Source organism: Salvelinus alpinus, chromosome 24 (genome assembly GCF_045679555.1).
Source record: "Salvelinus alpinus chromosome 24, SLU_Salpinus.1, whole genome shotgun sequence".
NCBI classification, from domain to species: Eukaryota; Metazoa; Chordata; class Actinopteri; order Salmoniformes; family Salmonidae; genus Salvelinus; species Salvelinus alpinus.
The window spans coordinates 40,055,413-40,075,412 of NC_092109.1; the positions used below are offsets into that span (position 1 = coordinate 40,055,413).

The 20,000-nt window shown below is 43.2% G+C and overlaps 1 protein-coding gene across 2 annotated transcripts in view; it reads left to right on the plus strand.

The window, feature by feature from the left end:
• The first annotated feature begins 174 nt into the window (after positions 1–174).
• The window catches only part of nbeaa (neurobeachin a), a 72,527-nt gene continuing 52,701 nt past the window's right edge, over positions 175–20,000 (plus strand). For both annotated transcript variants that reach the window (XM_071364889.1, XM_071364890.1), the window contains exons 1-6: positions 175–338; positions 2,627–3,009; positions 5,658–5,794; positions 11,989–12,143; positions 13,985–14,111; positions 19,691–19,810. In XM_071364889.1, the coding sequence (XP_071220990.1) occupies positions 230–338; positions 2,627–3,009; positions 5,658–5,794; positions 11,989–12,143; positions 13,985–14,111; positions 19,691–19,810 (1,031 nt within the window). In that variant the 5' untranslated portion in view covers positions 175–229. The remainder of the gene's footprint in view (positions 339–2,626; positions 3,010–5,657; positions 5,795–11,988; positions 12,144–13,984; positions 14,112–19,690; positions 19,811–20,000) is intronic.

Sequence of the window (20,000 nt, forward strand, 5' to 3'; positions counted from 1 at the left end):
GGTACCTTAACCACACCTGCATGTGTACACACTGTACGGTACCTTAACCACACCTGCATGTGTACACACTGTACGGTACCTTAACCACACCTGCATGTGTACGGCGTGTGTACGGCGTGTGTATGGTGTGTGTGTTTTTTAACGTGTGTGTAACCCTGTCTGTCTCCAGGATGACAGTAAGCAGGCTCAGTTCCTTGCCCTGGCGGTGGTCTACTTCATATCTGTCCTGATGGTGTCAAAGTACCGGGACATCCTGGAACCACAGAGAGAGATTGGCAGGTCAAGCAGCCTATCAGGGAGGAGCATCCGCCACGAGATCAACTCCCCCACAAGTACAGGTATAGAAACCCGGTGTTACCCTGTTTTCTGTCCCTCTGGTGACGTCACACAACACAATTTGAAATTATTTCAAGATTCGAACGGTATCATCATTTTTTTTGTCGGCTATCTGGATATTCCGTAGGTTTTTAACCTGAGCAGTGCTGCGTGAGGGATAGAGCCTGGCGCTCTACTGCTGCAGTTCTGGAGATTTGATGGGGCGGTGTGTGTAGCAGCTTCAGCCAAGACTAGTTAACTTGTAGCAGCTTCAGCCAAGACTAGTTAACATGTAGCAGCTACAGCCAAGACTAGTTAACTTGTAGCAGCTTCAGCCAAGACTAGTTAACATGTAGCAGCTACAGCCAAGACTAGCTAACATGTAACAGCTACAGCCAAGACTAGTTAACTTGTAACAGCTACAGCCAAGACTAGTTCACTTGTAGCAGCTACTGCCAAGACTAGCTAACATGTAACAGCTACAGCCAAGACTAGTTAACTTGTAGCAGCTACAGCCAAGACTAGCTAACATGTAACAGCTACAGCCAAGACTAGTTAACTTGTAGCAGCTACAGCCAAGACTAGCTAACATGTAACAGCTACAGCCAAGACTAGCTAACATGTAACAGCTACAGCCAAGACTAGCTAACATGTAACAGCTACAGCCAAGACTAGTTCACTTGTAGCAGCTACAGCCAAGACTAGCTAACATGTAACAGCTACAGCCAAGACTAGTTAACTTGTAACAGCTACAGCCAAGACTAGCTAACATGTAACAGCTACAGCCAAGACTAGTTAACTTGTAGCAGCTACAGCCAAGACTAGTTCACTTGTAGCAGCTACAGCCAAGACTAGCTAACATGTAACAGCTACAGCCAAGACTAGTTAACTTGTAGCAGCTACAGCCAAGACTAGCTAACATGTAGCAGCTACAGCCAAGACTAGCTAACATGTAGCAGCTACAGCCAAGACTAGCTAACATGTAACAGCTACAGCCAAGTATAGCTAACATTTAGCAGCTACAGCCAAGAATAGCTAACATGTAACAGCTACAGCCAAGACTAGCTAACATGTAACAGCTACAGCCAAGACTAGCTAACATTTAGCAGCTACAGCCAAGACTAGCTAACATTTAACAGCTACAACCAAGTTTAGCTAACATTTAGCAGCTACAGCCAAGACTAGTTAACATGTAACAGCTACAGCCAAGACTAGCTAACATTTAGCAGCTACACCCAAGACTAGCTAACATTTAGCAGCTACAGCCAAGACTAGCTAACATTTAACAGCTACATCCAACACTAGCTAACATGTAACAGCTACAGCCAAGACTAGCTAACATGTAACAGCTACAGCCAAGTATAGCTAACATTTAGCAGCTACACCCAAGAGTAGCTAACATTTAGCAGCTACAGCCAAGACTAGCTAACATTTAACAGCTACATCCAACACTAGCTAACATGTAACAGCTACAGCCAAGACTAGCTAACATGTAACAGCTACAGCCAAGTATAGCTAACATTTAGCAGCTACAGCCAAGACTAGCTAACATTTAGCAGCTACACCCAAGACTAGCTAACATTTAGCAGCTACAGCCAAGACTAGCTAACATGTAACAGCTACAGCCAAGACTAGTTAACATGTAACAGCTATAGCCAAGACTAGTTAACATTTAGCAGCTACAGCCAAGACTAGTTAACATGTAACAGCTACAGCCAAGACTAGCTAACATGTAACGGCCACAATGTTATTTTTCATCCCAGCCTGTCTTGACTGGAGTAGCCTAGAGAAGATAGCTAGCCAGCTATAGGTAGTTAGGCTAACTGAGGCCACATGCTGCTCTTTCTCCCCAACCACATTCAGCTAAAACAACAGCCTACCTGTTGGCTGCTCGTCGTAGCCTACTCCTTCTCATTTTGCTAACATTAGTGACCTCTCACTCCACTTGCTTCACAGTGATCCTCTTTGCCGCTTTGATCGGCCAACGTAAACATCAAGCTACACACGTGAAGGCTACCGGTCTTTTTACGAGGCACACGTCATAAAAGCTACATTGCGAATGTTGTTTTGTTAAATAAATTATTTGAAGTGCCATGGTATATCCTTGTATGTAACAATGTCACATGGATATTTTCATTGATTTAAAAAAAAGCTTTTCAGTGTTAAATTCTGGTTAAAATATAGGCCTATAATTTTTCTTCACGCTAAAAAAATGAATAGTCATACAACTGTTCCAATACTACCGTCCAGGTCGAGGACAATAGGTATGTATTCAATTAGGTATTAAGAACATATCTCTCTCACCGTCCAGAGCACCCATCGTCCTCCTTTTCTGAGGGTGGCCGGGGGGAGAAGCAGACCCCCACCCCCATGGAGGACTCTCCGCTGGCCTCTTTACCCCACACCGACTCAGGCATTGGGGAGGAGGGCCACGGCCCTGGGGGTCTGAACGGAGCCGAGTTGGGCCTGAGGCTGGGACTGGGCATGGCAGGCAGGGAGACGGACAGAGATAGACACAGAGAGAGGGATGGAGGAGGAGGGGATCTACTGTGTACCCTGTCATCAGAGGTTAGGAGGTCAAGGGAGAGCCTATTGGATTCTCCCCATAACCCTAACTCCGCCTCCAATCCTGGTCAAGCACCTCCCTCGTCGATCTCGAGCATCAGCCAGACTAACAAGGGCATCAACGTCAAGGTACTGACTCTATCTTCACCTCTTCAAATTGATTTTCTCTCCCCCCTCTCTCTTTCTCTCTCCCCCCTCTCTCTTTCTCTCTCCCCACTCTCTTTCTCTCTCTTTCTCTCTCCCCACTCTCTTTCTCTCTCCCCCTCACACTTTCTCTCTCCCCTTTCTCTTTCTCTCCTTCATTTGATCTGTATTTATGTCTATTTATCTATCGCTCCCTCTGTCTCTCGCTCTCTCTGTCTATTTCTTTATCTCTCTCTCTCTTTCAGTTACATTTCAATTTATGGGGCTTTATTGGCATGGAAAACATTGCCAAAGCAAGTGAAATAGATAATAAACTAAAGTGAAATAAAGAAGAAAAAATTAACAGTAAACATTACACCCACAAAAGTTCCAAAAGAATAAAGACATTTCAAATGTCATATTATGTCTATATACAGTGCCTTCCAAAAGTACTCACCCCCCTTGACGTTTATACTATTTTGTTGCATTACAACCTGTAATTTAAATGGCTTTTTATTTGGATTTAATGTAATGGACACAAAATAGTGAAATGAAAAAAATTACTTATTTAAAAAATTCAAAAACAGAAAAGTGGTGCGTGCACATGTATTCACCCCTTTGCTATGAAGCCCCTAAATAAGATCTGGTGCAACCAATTACCTTCAGAAGTCACATAATTAGTTAAACCTGTGTGCAATCTAAGTGTCACATGATCTCAGTATATATACACCTGTTCTGAAAGGCCCTAGAGTCTGCAACACCACCAAGCAAGCAGCACTATTAAGACCAAGGAGCTCTCCAAACAGGTCAGGGACAAAGTTGTGGAGAAGTACAGATCAGGGTTGGGTTATAAAAAAATATCCAAAACTTTGAACATCCCACGGAGCACCATTAAATCCATTATTAAAAACACACAACAAACCTGCCAAGAGACAGCCCACCAAAACTCACGGACCAGGCAAGGAGGGCATTAATCAGAGAGGCAACAGACCAAAGATAACCCTGAAGGAGCTACAAAGCTCCAATCTCTGCTGTCGAGCATCTGTCCATAGGACCACTTTAAGCCATACACTCCACAGAGCAGGGCTTTATGGAAGAGTGGCCATAAAAAAATAAGCAAACATGTTTAGTGTTCGCCAAAAGGCATGTGGGAGACACCCCAAACATATAGAAGAAGGTACTCTGGTCAGATGAGACTAAAATTGAGCTTTTTGGCCATCAAGGAAAACACTATGTCTGGCGCAAACTCAACACCTCTCATCACCCCGAGAACTCCATCCCTACAGTGAAGCATGGTGGTGGCAGCATCATGCTGTGGGGATGTTTTTCATCGGCAGGGACAGGGAAACTGGTCAGAATTGAAGGAATGATTGATGGTGCTAAATACAGAGATATTCTTGAGGGAAACCTGTTTCAGTCTTCCAGAGATTTGAGACCTAGACGGAGGTTCACCTTCCAGTAGGACAATGACCCTAGCCCACTGCTAAAGCAACACTCCAATGGTTTAAGGGGAAACATTTAAATGTCTTGGAATGGCCTAGTCAAAGCCCAGACTTCAATCCAATTGAGAATCTGTGATATGACTTTAAGATTGCACTACACAGGGGCCTCCCGGGTGGCGCAGTGGTCTAGGGCACTGCATCGCAGTGCTAGCTGCGCCACCAGAGTCTCTGGGTTCGCGACCGGGAGGTCCGTGGGGCGACGCACAATTGGCATAGCGTCGTCCGGGTTAGGGAGGGTTTGGCCGGTAGGGATATCCTTGTCTCATCGCGCTCCAGCGACTCCTGTGGCAGGCCGGGCGCAGTGCGCGCTAACCGAGGGGGCCAGGTGCACGGTGTTTCCTCCGACACATTGGTGCGGCTGGCTTCCGGGTTGGAGGCGCGCTGTGTTAAGAAGCAGTGCGGCTTGGTTGGGTTGTGCTTCGGAGGACGCATGGCTTTCGACCTTTCGTCTCTCCCGAGCCCGTACGGGAGTTGTAGCAATGAGACAAGATAGTAATTACTAGCGATTGGATACCACGAAAATTGGGGAGAAAAGGGGATAAAATGTAAAATTAAAAAAAGATTGCACTACACAAGCAGAACAAATCCAACTTGATGGAGCTGGAGCAGTTTTGCCTTGAAGAATGAGCAAAAATCCCAGTGGCTAGATGTGCCAAGCTTATAGAGACATACCCCAAGAGACTTGCAGCTGGAATTGCTGCAAAAGGTGGCTCTACAAAGTAGTGACTTTGGGGGGGTGAATAGTTATGCACGCTCAAGTTTTCAATTTTTTTTTCTTATTTCTTGTTTGTTTCACAATAAAAAATATTTAGCATCTTCAAAGTGGTAGGCATGTGTAAATCAAATGATACAACCCCCCCCAAAAAATCAATTTTAATTCCAGGTTGTAAGGCAACAAAATAGGAAAAATGCCAAGGGGGGTGAATACTTTCACAAGCCACTGTACAGTGTTGTTATGTCTCTCTCTCTGTCTCTTTACTCTCTTTCTCTCTCTCCCATCACTCTTTCACTCTCCATGTCTCTCTTTTTGCTGTCCTTGCTATTGATCAATATGCTTTATTGATATTGCAAATTATTAATATTCTTGTTCGCTCTTGCTCTCTATCTCTCTCTTTGTCTCTCTCTCTCCCCACTCTTTTCCCCGTCATATAGGAGATTCTGAAGAGCCTCGTGGCCGCGCCCCTGGACGGTGGGGAGGCGGGACAGGAAGTTGGCCCCACCCCCTACCACCCTGATCCCGCCCTCAAGACACACCCCATGCTGCCCATGCAGTTCCACTCATTCGACAGGTGTGTGTGTCTGTGTGTGTATCTGTCTGTGTGTGTGTTTGTTTGTGTGCCTGGCCTGGCTCCTCTTTCGATGTCACCTCTCGATGTCCCAGAATACACTACCTGTTAAAGTCAGAAGAGAGAGCGAGTCACACAATGATGAGGTCATATAAAAGGAATATGTAAAACAGATATTACCAGGCTTCTTACTCTGTTCATAGTATAACACCTTCATCTGTAACACCAGACTACTGCTCAGCGTCTCAACGTGTTCCTTTTCAGCTTTGGGGGATTTGGGGGCTTTCACCATGTTTCATTCATGAGTCCCCCGGCAACTAAATAATGGATCAGAAACAGGGTGTGCATATTAAATCAAAACTCTTCAGCTAAGCTGTCTTTCTGTTTGTCTTTCTGCCTGTCTGTCTACCTGGCTGTCTACCTGGCTGTCTTTCTGGCTGCCTGGCTCCCTGGCTGTCTGGCTGGCTGTCTGGCTGTCTGTCTGTCTGTCTGTCTGTCTGTCTGTCTGTCTGTCTGTCTGTCTGTCTGTATGTCTGTCTGTTTGGCTGTCTGTCTGCTGTTAACAATATGGATAGGTGTTAACAATATAGAGAGGTGTTAACAATATGGAGAGGTGTTAACAATATGGAGAGGTGTTAACAATATAGAGAGGTGTTAACAATATGGAGAGGTGTTAACAATATGGAGAGGTGTTAACAATATGGAGAGGTGTTAACAATACGGAGAGGTGTTAACAATATAGAGAGGTGTTAACAATATGGAGAGGTGTTAACAATATGGAGAGGTGTTAACAATATAGAGAGGTGTTAACAATATAGAGAGGTGTTAACAATATGGAGAGGTGTTAACAATATGGAGAGGTGTTAACAATATGGAGAGGTGTTAACAATATGGAGAGGTGTTAACAATATGGAGAGGTGTTAACAATATGGAGAGGTGTTAACAATATAGAGAGGTGTTAACAATATAGAGAGGTGTTAACAATATGGAGAGGTGTTAACAATATAGAGAGGTGTTAACAATACGGAGAGGTGTTAACAATATGGAGAGGTGTTAACAATATGGAGAGGTGTTAACAATACGGAGAGGTGTTAACAATATAGAGAGGTGTTAACAATATGGAGAGGTGTTAACAATACGGAGAGGTGTTAACAATATAGAGAGGTGTTAACAATACAGAGAGGTGTTAACAATATGGAGAGGTGTTAACAATATGGAGAGGTGTTAACAATATAGAGAGGTGTTAACAATATGGAGAGGTGTTAACAATATGGAGAGGTGTTAACAATATGGAGAGGTGTTAACAATACGGAGAGGTGTTAACAATATAGAGAGGTGTTAACAATATGGAGAGGTGTTAACAATATAGAGAGGTGTTAACAATACGGAGAGGTGTTAACAATATGGAGAGGTGTTAACAATATAGAGAGGTGTTAACAATACGGAGAGGTGTTAACAATATGGAGAGGTGTTAACAATATGGAGAGGTGTTAACAATATGGAGAGGTGTTAACAATACAGTTAGGTGTTAACAATATGGAGAGGTGTTAACAATATGGAGAGGTGTTAACAATATGGAGAGGTGTTAACAATATAGAGAGGTGTTAACAATATGGAGAGGTGTTTACAATATGGAGAGGTGTTAACAATATGGAGAGGTGTTAACAATACAGAGAGGTGTTAACAATATAGAGAGGTGTTAACAATATGGAGAGGTGTTAACAATATGGAGAGGTGTTAACAATACAGTTAGGTGTTAACAATATGGAGAGGTGTTAACAATATGGAGAGGTGTTAACAATATGGAGAGGTGTTAACAATACAGAGAGGTGTTAACAATATAGAGAGGTGTTAACAATATGGAGAGGTGTTAACAATATGGAGAGGTGTTAACAATATGGAGAGGTGTTAACAATATGGAGAGATGTTAACAATATGGAGAGGTGTTAACAATATAGAGATGTGTTAACAATATGGAGAGGTGTTAACAATATGGAGAGGTGTTAACAATATGGAGAGGTTTTAACAATATGGAGAGGTGTTAACAATATAGAGAGGTGTTAACAATATGGAGAGGTGTTAACAATATGGAGAGGTGTTAACAATACAGTTAGGTGTTAACAATATGGAGAGGTGTTAACAATATGGAGAGATGTTAACAATATGGAGAGGTGTTAACAATATGGATAGGTGTTAACAATATGGAGAGGTGTTAACAATACAGTTAGGTGTTAACAATATGGAGAGGTGTTAACAATATGGAGAGGTGTTAACAATATGGAGAGGTGTTAACAATATGGAGAGGTGTTAACAATATGGAGAGGTGTTAACAATACAGTTAGGTGTTAACAATATGGAGAGGTGTTAACAATACAGAGAGGTGTTAACAATATGGAGAGGTGTTAACAATATGGAGAGGTGTTAACAATACAGTTAGGTGTTAACAATATGGAGAGGTGTTTACAATATGGAGAGGTGTTTACAATATGGAGAGGTGTTAACAATACAGAGAGGTGTTAACAATATGGAGAGGTGTTAACAATACAGAGAGGTGTTAACAATATGGAGAGGTGTTAACAATATGGAGAGGTGTTAACAATACCGTTAGGTGTTAACAATATGGGGAGGTGTTAACAATATGGAGAGGTGTTAACAATATGGAGAGGTGTTAACAATATGGAGAGGTGTTAACAATATGGAGAGGTGTTAACAATATAGAGAGGTGTTAACAATATGGAGAGGTGTTTACAATATGGAGAGGTGTTAACAATACAGTTAGGTGTTAACAATATGGGGAGGTGTTAACAATATGGAGAGGTGTTAACAATATGGAGAGGTGTTAACAATATGGAGAGGTGTTAACAATATGGAGAGGTGTTAACAATATGGAGAGGTGTTAACAATACAGTCAGGTGTTAACAATATGGAGAGGTGTTAACAATACAGAGAGGTGTTAACAATATGGAGAGGTGTTAACAATATGGAGAGGTGTTAACAATACAGTCAGGTGTTAACAATATGGAGAGGTGTTAACAATATGGAGAGGTGTTAACAATATGGAGAGGTGTTAACAATATGGAGAGGTGTTAACAATATGGAGAGGTGTTAACAATATGGAGAGGTGTTAACAATATGGAGAGGTGTTAACAATATGGAGAGGTGTTAACAATATGGAGAGGTGTTAACAATATGGAGAGGTGTTAACAATATAGAGAGGTGTTAACAATATGGAGAGGTGTTAACAATATGGAGAGGTGTTAACAATATGGAGAGGTGTTAACAATATGGAGAGGTGTTAACAATACAGAGAGGTGTTAACAATATGGAGAGGTGTTAACAATATGGAGAGGTGTTAACAATATGGAGAGGTGTTAACAATATGGAGAGGTGTTAACAATACAGAGAGGTGTTAACAATATGGAGAGATGTTAACAATATGGAGAGGTGTTAACAATATGGAGAGGTGTTAACAATATGGAGAGGTGTTAACAATATGGAGAGGTGTTAACAATACAGAGAGGTGTTAACAATATGGAGAGATGTTAACAATATAGAGAGGTGTTAACAATATGGAGAGGTGTTAACAATATGGAGAGGTGTTAACAATATGGAGAGGTGTTAACAATATGGAGAGGTGTTTACAATATGGAGAGGTGTTAACAATATGGAGAGGTGTTAACAATATGGAGAGGTGTTAACAATATGGAGAGGTGTTAACAATATGGAGAGGTGTTAACAATATGGAGAGGTGTTAACAATATGGAGAGGTGTTAACAATACAGAGAGGTGTTAACAATACAGAGAGGTGTTAACAATATGGAGAGGTGTTAACAATATGGAGAGGTGTTAACAATACAGAGAGGTGTTAACAATACAGAGAGGTGTTAACAATATGGAGAGGTGTTAACAATACAGAGAGGTGTTAACAATATGGAGAGGTGTTAACAATATGGAGAGGTGTTAACAATATAGAGAGGTGTTAACAATATGGAGAGGTGTTAACAATATGGAGAGGTGTTAACAATATAGAGAGGTGTTAACAATATGGAGAGATGTTAACAATATGGAGAGATGTTAACAATATAGAGAGGTGTTAACAATATGGAGAGGTGTTAACAATATGGAGAGGTGTTAACAATATGGAGAGGTGTTAACAATATGGAGAGGTGTTAACAATACAGAGAGGTGTTAACAATATGGAGAGGTGTTAACAATATGGAGAGGTGTTAACAATATAGAGAGGTGTTAACAATATGGAGAGGTGTTAACAATATAGAGAGGTGTTAACAATATGGAGAGGTGTTAACAATATGGAGAGGTGTTAACAATATGGAGAGGTGTTTACAATATGGAGAGGTGTTAACAATATGGAGAGGTGTTAACAATATGGAGAGGTGTTAACAATATGGAGAGGTGTTAACAATATGGAGAGGTGTTAACAATACAGTTAGGTGTTAACAATATGGAGAGGTGTTAACAATATGGAGAGGTGTTAACAATATGGAGAGGTGTTAACAATATAGAGAGGTGTTAACAATATGGAGAGGTGTTAACAATATAGAGAGGTGTTAACAATACAGAGAGGTGTTAACAATATGGAGAGGTGTTTACAATATGGAGAGGTGTTAACAATATGGAGAGGTGTTAACAATATAGAGAGGTGTTAACAATATGGAGAGGTGTTAACAATATGGAGAGGTGTTAACAATATGGAGAGGTGTTAACAATATGGAGAGGTGTTTACAATATGGAGAGGTGTTAACAATATGGAGAGGTGTTAACAATATAGAGAGGTGTTAACAATATGGAGAGGTGTTAACAATATGGAGAGGTGTTAACAATATGGAGAGGTGTTTACAATATGGAGAGGTGTTAACAATATGGAGAGGTGTTAACAATATGGAGAGGTGTTAACAATACAGAGAGGTGTTAACAATATGGAGAGGTGTTAACAATATGGAGAGGTGTTAACAATATGGAGAGGTGTTAACAATATGGAGAGGTGTTAACAATATGGAGAGGTGTTAACAATATAGAGAGGTGTTAACAATACAGAGAGGTGTTAACAATATGGAGAGGTGTTTACAATATGGAGAGGTGTTAACAATATGGAGAGGTGTTAACAATATGGAGAGGTGTTAACAATATAGAGAGGTGTTAACAATATGGAGAGGTGTTAACAATATGGAGAGGTGTTAACAATATGGAGAGGTGTTAACAATACAGAGAGGTGTTAACAATACGGAGAGGTGTTAACAATATGGAGAGGTGTTAACAATATAGAGAGGTGTTAACAATATGGAGAGGTGTTAACAATATGGAGAGGTGTTAACAATATGGAGAGGTGTTAACAATATGGAGAGGTGTTTACAATATGGAGAGGTGTTAACAATACAGAGAGGTGTTAACAATATGGAGAGGTGTTAACAATATGGAGAGGTGTTAACAATATGGAGAGGTGTTAACAATATGGAGAGGTGTTAACAATATGGAGAGGTGTTAACAATATGGAGAGGTGTTAACAATATGGAGAGGTGTTAACAATATGGAGAGGTGTTAACAATATGGAGAGGTGTTAACAATATGGAGAGGTGTTAACAATATGGAGAGGTGTTAACAATATGGAGAGGTGTTAACAATATGGAGAGGTGTTAACAATATGGAGAGGTGTTAACAATATGGAGAGGTGTTAACAATATGGAGAGGTGTTTACAATATGGAGAGGTGTTTACAATATGGAGAGGTGTTAACAATATGGAGAGGTGTTAACAATATGGAGAGGTGTTAACAATACAGTCAGGTGTTAACAATATGGAGAGGTGTTAACAATACAGAGAGGTGTTAACAATATGGAGAGGTGTTAACAATATGGAGAGGTGTTAACAATACAGTCAGGTGTTAACAATATGGAGAGGTGTTAACAATACAGAGAGGTGTTAACAATATGGAGAGGTGTTTACAATATGGAGAGGTGTTAACAATACAGAGAGGTGTTAACAATACAGAGAGGTGTTAACAATACAGAGAGGTGTTAACAATACAGAGAGGTGTTAACAATACAGAGAGGTGTTAACAATATGGAGAGGTGTTTACAATATGTCATGTCATCAAGAAGTCAAGGTGGAGCTGTTGGAGCATTTTCTCAGTTCTCATTGGTGTTCCAGATTGATTGACAGCCGTGTTGTGGTCTTTGATAGGTCGGTGATGGTGCCAGTCAAGAAGCCCCCTCCCGGCAGCCTGTCAGTCAACACTGTGGGCACGCCCACCACCAGCGGCGCGGCCACACCAGGAAGTACACCAAACATCTTCGCTGCTGCCACGGCAACGCCCAAGAGCATGATCAACACCACAGGTGAGGACACACACAACACCTGGAACACACTCACACACCTGGAACACATACTGGTGCTCCTGGGAGAGAGACTCACACACCTGGTACACATACTGGTGCTCCTGGGAGAGAGACTCACACACCTGGAACACATACTGGTGCTCCTGGGAGAGAGACTCACACACCTGGAACACATACTGGTGCTCCTGGGAGAGAGACTCACACACCTGGAACACATACTGGTGCTCCTGGGAGAGAGACTCACACACCTGGAACACATACTGGTGCTCCTGGGAGAGAGACTCACACACCTGGTACACATACTGGTGCTCCTGGGAGAGAGACTCACACACCTGGTACAACTGGCTGTATAGTTTGTCAGTAGCGATTGTCTAGATACGTTTTGAGGTTATTTTTTACATCTTTGAACACCAATAATAGATAGTAAACAGAGATCTGCAGAGTAGATGCTTTTAAAAACAAACCCTTAGGACATCAGTCATTCATGACATCAGTCATTCATGAATTAGTCTGACTGGGGCTAATGTGGATGTCAACATTAGACATGGATGACAGAGAGCTAATTGAAAATACTTGGCATCTCCTCTTATCTCTGTCTCAGTCCTTTACAACCTCATCATCTCCTCTTATCTCTGTCTCAGTCCTTTACAACCTCGTCATTTCCTCTTATCTCTGTCTCAGTCCTTTACAACCTCATCATCTCCTCTTATCTATGTCTCAGTCCTTTACAACCTCGTCATCTCCTCTTATCTCTGTCTCAGTTCTTTACAACCTCGTCATCCCCTCTTATCTCTGTCTCAGTCCTTTACAACCTCGTCATCTCCTCTTATCTCTGTCTCAGTCCTTTACAACCTCATCATCTCCTCTTATCTATGTCTCAGTCCTTTACAACCTCGTCATCTCCTCTTATCTCTGTCTCAGTCCTTTACAACCTCGTCATTTCCTCTTATCTCTGTCTCAGTCCTTTACAACCTCGTCATCTCCTCTTATCTCTGTCTCAGTCCTTTACAACCTCATCATCTCCTCTTATCTATGTCTCAGTCCTTTACAACCTCGTCATCTCCTCTTATCTCTGTCTCAGTCCTTTACAACCTCATCATCTCCTCTTATCTCTGTCTCAGTCCTTTACAACCTCGTCATTTCCTCTTATCTCTGTCTCAGTCCTTTACAACCTCATCATCTCCTCTTATCTATGTCTCAGTCCTTTACAACCTCGTCATCTCCTCTTATTTCTGTCTCAGTTCTTTACAACCTCGTCATCTCCTCTTATCTCTGTCTCAGTCCTTTACAACCTCATCATCTCCTCTTATCTCTGTCTCAGTCCTTTACAACCTCGTCATCTCCTCTTATCTATGTCTCAGTTCTTTACAACCTCGTCATCTCCTCTTATCTCTGTCTCAGTCCTTTACAACCTCGTCATCTCCTCTTATCTCTGTCTCAGTCCTTTACAACCTCGTCATCTCCTCTTATCTCTGTCTCAGTTCTTTACAACCTCGTCATCTCCTCTTATCTCTGTCTCAGTCCTTTACAACCTCGTCATCTCCTCTTATCTCTGTCTCAGTCCTTTACAACCTCATCATCTCCTCTTATCTCTGTCTCAGTTCTTTACAACCTCCTCTTATCTCTGTCTCAGTCCTTTTCAATTTAAGGGGCTTTATTGGCATGGGAAGCATATGTTTACATTGCCAAAGCAAGTGAAATAGATAATTAACAAAAGTAAATAAATAACCAATAACAAATTTATCAGTAAACATTACAATGTCTCTCTCTCTCTCTCTCTCTCGCTCTCTCTCTCTCTCTCTTTCTCTCTCTCCCCTTCTTTCACCCCCTCTTCTCTCCAGGTGCCACTGACTCTGCCTCTTCTTCCTCTTCTTCTTCCTCATCCTTTGTCAACGGTGCGACCAGTAAGAACCTACCAGCCGTACAGACAGTGGCTCCCATGCCCGAAGACACCGTCGAGAGCATGAGGTCAGAATCTCTCTCTCTTTCTCTTTCCTTCACTCACTCTCTATAGCTGTCCTTCACTCCCTCTCTATAGCTGTCCCTCACTCCCTCTCTATAGCTGTCCTTCACTCCCTCTCTATAGCTGTCCTTCACTCCCTCTCTATAGCTGTCCTTCACTCCCTCTCTATAGCTGTCCCTCACTCCCTCTCTATAGCTGTCCTTCACTCCCTCTCTATAGCTGTCCTTCACTCCCTCTCTATAGCTGTCCTTCACTCCCTCTCTATAGCTGTCCTTCACTCCCTCTCTATAGCTGTCCTTCACTCCCTCTCTATAGCTGTCCTTCACTCCCTCTCTATAGCTGTCCTTCACTCCCTCTCTATAGCTGTCCTTCACTCCCTCTCTATAGCTGTCCTTCACTCCCTCTCTATAGCTGTCCTTCACTCCCTCTCTATAGCTGTCCTTCACTCCCTCTCTATAGCTGTCCTTCACTCCCTCTCTATAGCTGTCCTTCACTCCCTCTCTATAGCTGTCCTTCACTCCCTCTCTATAGCTGTCCTTCACTCCCTCTCTATAGCTGTCCTTCACTCCCTCTCTATAGCTGTCCTTCACTCCCTCTCTATAGCTGTCCTTCACTCCCTCTCTATAGCTGTCCTTCACTCCCTCTCTATAGCTGTCCTTCACTCCCTCTCTATAGCTGTCCTTCACTCCCTCTCTATAGCTGTCCTTCACTCCCTCTCTATAGCTGTCCTTCACTCCCTCTCTATAGCTGTCCTTCACTCCCTCTCTATAGCTGTCCTTCACTCCCTCTCTATAGCTGTCCTTCACTCCCTCTCTATAGCTGTCCTTCACTCCCTCTCTATAGCTGTCCTTCACTCCCTCTCTATAGCTGTCCTTCACTCCCTCTCTATAGCTGTCCTTCACTCCCTCTCTATAGCTGTCCTTCACTCCCTCTCTATAGCTGTCCTTCACTCCCTCTCTATAGCTGTCCTTCACTCCCTCTCTATAGCTGTCCTTCACTCCCTCTCTATAGCTGTCCCTCACTCCCTCTCTATAGCTGTCCTTCACTCCCTCTCTATAGCTGTCCCTCACTCCCTCTCTATAGCTGTCCTTCACTCCCTCTCTATAGCTGTCCTTCACTCCCTCTCTATAGCTGTCCTTCACTCCCTCTCTATAGCTGTCCTTCACTCCCTCTCTATAGCTGTCCTTCACTCCCTCTCTATAGCTGTCCTTCACTCCCTCTCTATAGCTGTCCTTCACTCCCTCTCTATAGCTGTCCTTCACTCCCTCTCTATAGCTGTCCTTCACTCCCTCTCTATAGCTGTCCTTCACTCCCTCTCTATAGCTGTCCTTCACTCCCTCTCTATAGCTGTCCTTCACTCCCTCTCTATAGCTGTCCTTCACTCCCTCTCTATAGCTGTCCTTCACTCCCTCTCTATAGCTGTCCTTCACTCCCTCTCTATAGCTGTCCTTCACTCCCTCTCTATAGCTGTCCTTCACTCCCTCTCTATAGCTGTCCTTCACTCCCTCTCTATAGCTGTCCTTCACTCCCTCTCTATAGCTGTCCTTCACTCCCTCTCTATAGCTGTCCTTCACTCCCTCTCTATAGCTGTCCTTCACTCCCTCTCTATAGCTGTCCTTCACTCCCTCTCTATAGCTGTCCTTCACTCCCTCTCTATAGCTGTCCTTCACTCCCTCTCTATAGCTGTCCTTCACTCCCTCTCTATAGCTGTCCTTCACTCCCTCTCTATAGCTGTCCTTCACTCCCTCTCTATAGCTGTCCTTCACTCCCTCTCTATAGCTGTCCTTCACTCCCTCTCTATAGCTGTCCTTCACTCCCTCTCTATAGCTGTCCTTCACTCCCTCTCTATAGCTGTCCTTCACTCCCTCTCTATAGCTGTCCTTCACTCCCTCTCTATAGCTGTCCTTCACTCCCTCTCTATAGCTGTCCTTCACTCCCTCTCTATAGCTGTCCTTCACTCCCTCTCTATAGCTGTCCCTCACTCCCTCTCTATAGCTGTCCTTCACTCCCTCTCTATAGCTGTCCTTCACTCCCTCTCTATAGCTGTCCTTCACTCCCTCTCTATAGCTGTCCCTCACTCCCTCTCTATAGCTGTCCTTCACTCCCTCTCTATAGCTGTCCTTCACTCCCTCTCTATAGCTGTCCTTCACTCCCTCTCTATAGCTGTCCTTCACTCCCTCTCTATAGCTGTCCTTCACTCCCTCTCTATAGCTGTCCTTCACTCCCTCTCTATAGCTGTCCTTCACTCCCTCTCTATAGCTGTCCTTCACTCCCTCTCTATAGCTGTCCTTCACTCCCTCTCTATAGCTGTCCTTCACTCCCTCTCTATAGCTGTCCTTCACTCCCTCTCTATAGCTGTCCTTCACTCCCTCTCTATAGCTGTCCTTCACTCCCTCTCTATAGCTGTCCTTCACTCCCTCTCTATAGCTGTCCTTCACTCCCTCTCTATAGCTGTCCTTCACTCCCTCTCTATAGCTGTCCTTCACTCCCTCTCTATAGCTGTCCTTCACTCCCTCTCTATAGCTGTCCTTCACTCCCTCTCTATAGCTGTCCTTCACTCCCTCTCTATAGCTGTCCTTCACTCCCTCTCTATAGCTGTCCTTCACTCCCTCTCTATAGCTGTCCTTCACTCCCTCTCTATAGCTGTCCTTCACTCCCTCTCTATAGCTGTCCTTCACTCCCTCTCTATAGCTGTCCTTCACTCCCTCTCTATAGCTGTCCCTCACTCCCTCTCTATAGCTGTCCTTCACTCCCTCTCTATGGCTGTCCTTCACTCCCTCTCTATAGCTGTCCTTCACTCCCTCTCTATAGCTGTCCTTCACTCCCTCTCTATAGCTGTCCCTCACTCCCTCTCTATAGCTGTCCTTCACTCCCTCTCTATAGCTGTCCTTCACTCCCTCTCTATAGCTGTCCTTCACTCCCTCTCTATAGCTGTCCCTCACTCCCTCTCTATAGCTGTCCCTCACTCCCTCTCTATAGCTGTCCTTCACTCCCTCTCTATAGCTGTCCTTCACTCCCTCTCTATAGCTGTCCTTCACTCCCTCTCTATAGCTGTCCTTCACTCCCTCTCTATAGCTGTCCTTCACTCCCTCTCTATAGCTGTCCTTCACTCCCTCTCTATAGCTGTCCTTCACTCCCTCTCTATAGCTGTCCTTCACTCCCTCTCTATAGCTGTCCTTCACTCCCTCTCTATAGCTGTCCTTCACTCCCTCTCTATAGCTGTTCTTCACTCCCTCTCTATAGCTGTCCTTCACTCACTCTCTATAGCTGTCCTTCACTCCCTCTCTATAGCTGTCCTTCACTCCCTCTCTCTATAGCTGTCCTTCACTCCCTCTCTATAGCTGTCCTTCACTCCCTCTCTCTATAGCTGTCCTTCACTCCCTCTCTATAGCTGTCCTTCACTCCCTCTCTATAGCTGTCCTTCACTCCCTCTCTCTATAGCTGTCCTTCACTCCCTCTCTATAGCTGTCCTTCACTCCCTCTCTATAGCTGTCCTTCACTCCCTCTCTATAGCTGTCCTTCACTCCCTCTCTCTATAGCTGTCCTTCACTCCCTCTCTATAGCTGTCCTTCACTCCCTCTCTATAGCTGTCCTTCACTCCCTCTCTATAGCTGTCCTTCACTCCCTCTCTATAGCTGTCCTTCACTCCCTCTCTATAGCTGTCCTTCACTCCCTCTCTATAGCTGTCCTTCACTCCCTCTCTATAGCGGTCCTTCAATCCCTCTCTATAGCTGTCCTTCACTCCCTGACATTATATTTATCTGTCCCTGTCCGTTTCCACTTCCATAGATTATTGTTAGTCACATCCCCGTACTACCTCACTCCCATCTGTCTGTCTGTCGTTCGCATAACAGGATACTCCCTACATATCATGATAGGATACTCATTACATATCATAACAGGATACTCCCCACATATCATAACAGGATACTCCCTACATATCATAATAGGATACTCATTACATATCATAACAGGATACTCCCAACATATCATAACAGGATACTCATTACATATCATAACAGGATACTCATTACATATCATAATATGATACTCACTATGTACCATAATAGGATACTCATTACAAATCATAATATGATACTCATTACATATCATAACAGGATACTCATTACATATCATAATAGGATACTCATTACAAATCATAATATGATACTCATTACATATCATAATAGGATACTCATTACAAATCATAATATGATACTCATTACATATCATAACAGGATACTCATTACTTATCATAATATGATACTCATTACATATCATAATAGGATACTCATTAATTATCATAATATGATACTCATTACATATCATAATAGGATACTCATTACATATCATAACAGGATACTTATTACATATCATAACAGGATACTCATTACATATCATAACAGGATACTCATTACAAATCATAACAGGATACTCATTACATATCATAACAGGATACTCATTACATATCATAACAGGATACTCATTACATATCATAACAGGATACTCATTACATATCATAACAGGATACTCCCAACATATCATAACAGGATACTCCCTACATATCATAATAGAATACTCATTACATATCTGTTTGTCTGACCCCTTTCCCCGCGATCCAGTTTTTTATCTTTCTACTATGAATAACTATTATTCTACAATATATATTTAACTAGTTAAACTACCATTGTCAGCCTGTCATTTGCAAAATGTCCCTGAATTGGAACTAGGAGTTATCTTGATCTAGAGAACCTGTCTGTGTAATCAACCTCTAAGGGCCGAACCTTATACTTGAAATGTGTGCATGTAACTGGTATTTTTACACAAATAATATACAAGTTTTACGCATGAGTCCATGTTACCCCTTGTTGACAAATGTCAAGTCAGGGCTCAGTCCTCTGTGTCCTTTAGAAGTCAGGACTCAGTCCTCTGTGTCCTTTAGAAGTCAGGACTCAGTCCTCTGTGTCCTTTAGAAGTCAGGACTCAGTCCTCTGTGTCCTTTAGAAGTCAGGGCTCAGTCCTCTGTGTCCTTTAGAAGTCAGGGCTCAGTCCTCTGTGTCCTTTAGAAGTCAGGGCTCAGTCCTCTGTGTCCTTTAGAAGTCAGGGCTCAGTCCTCTGTGTCCTTTAGAAGTCAGCGCTCAGTCCTCTGTGTCCTTTAGAAGTCAGCGCTCAGTCCTCTGTGTCCTTTAGAAGTCAGGACTCAGTCCTCTGTGTCCTTTAGAAGTCAGCGCTCAGTCCTCTGTGTCCTTTAGAAGTCAGGGCTCAGTCCTCTGTGTCCTTTAGAAGTCAGGGCTCAGTCCTCTGTGTCCTTTAGAAGTCAGGGCTCAGTCCTCTGTGTCCTTTAGAAGTCAGGGCTCAGTCCTCTGTCCTTTAGAAGTCAGCGCTCAGTCCTCTGTGTCCTTTAGAAGTCAGGGCTCAGTCCTCTGTGTCCTTTAGAAGTCAGGGCTCAGTCCTCTGTGTCCTTTAGAAGTCAGCGCTCATATAATGTAGAGTTAGTGAGTTTTCTTTAGAGTGTGTAGACGTGTTAGTTAGTGAGCGTGTGTTGCTTTAATGTGTGTGTGTGTGTGTGGTTTGTGTATTGCAGTGTCTACTGTGAGGTGGAGCAGAGTGCCCTGCGCAGCGGTTTGACGCCCCCTGAGCTCAAGCCCTTTAGCTCCCTGGCAGGCTTCCAGACAGCCCCCCGCGATGCAGGACAGTGTCTGAGGCAAGGACACCTAACCCCAACCACTACCTACCTACCGACCGACCAACTGACCTATCTATCTAGCTCCCTCACTCCCTCCCTTCCTACCTTCCTAGTACCTACCTACAGTGGGGAGAACAAGTATTTGATACACTGCCGATTTTGCAGGTTTTCCTACTTACAAAGCACGTAGAGGTCTGTCATTTTTATC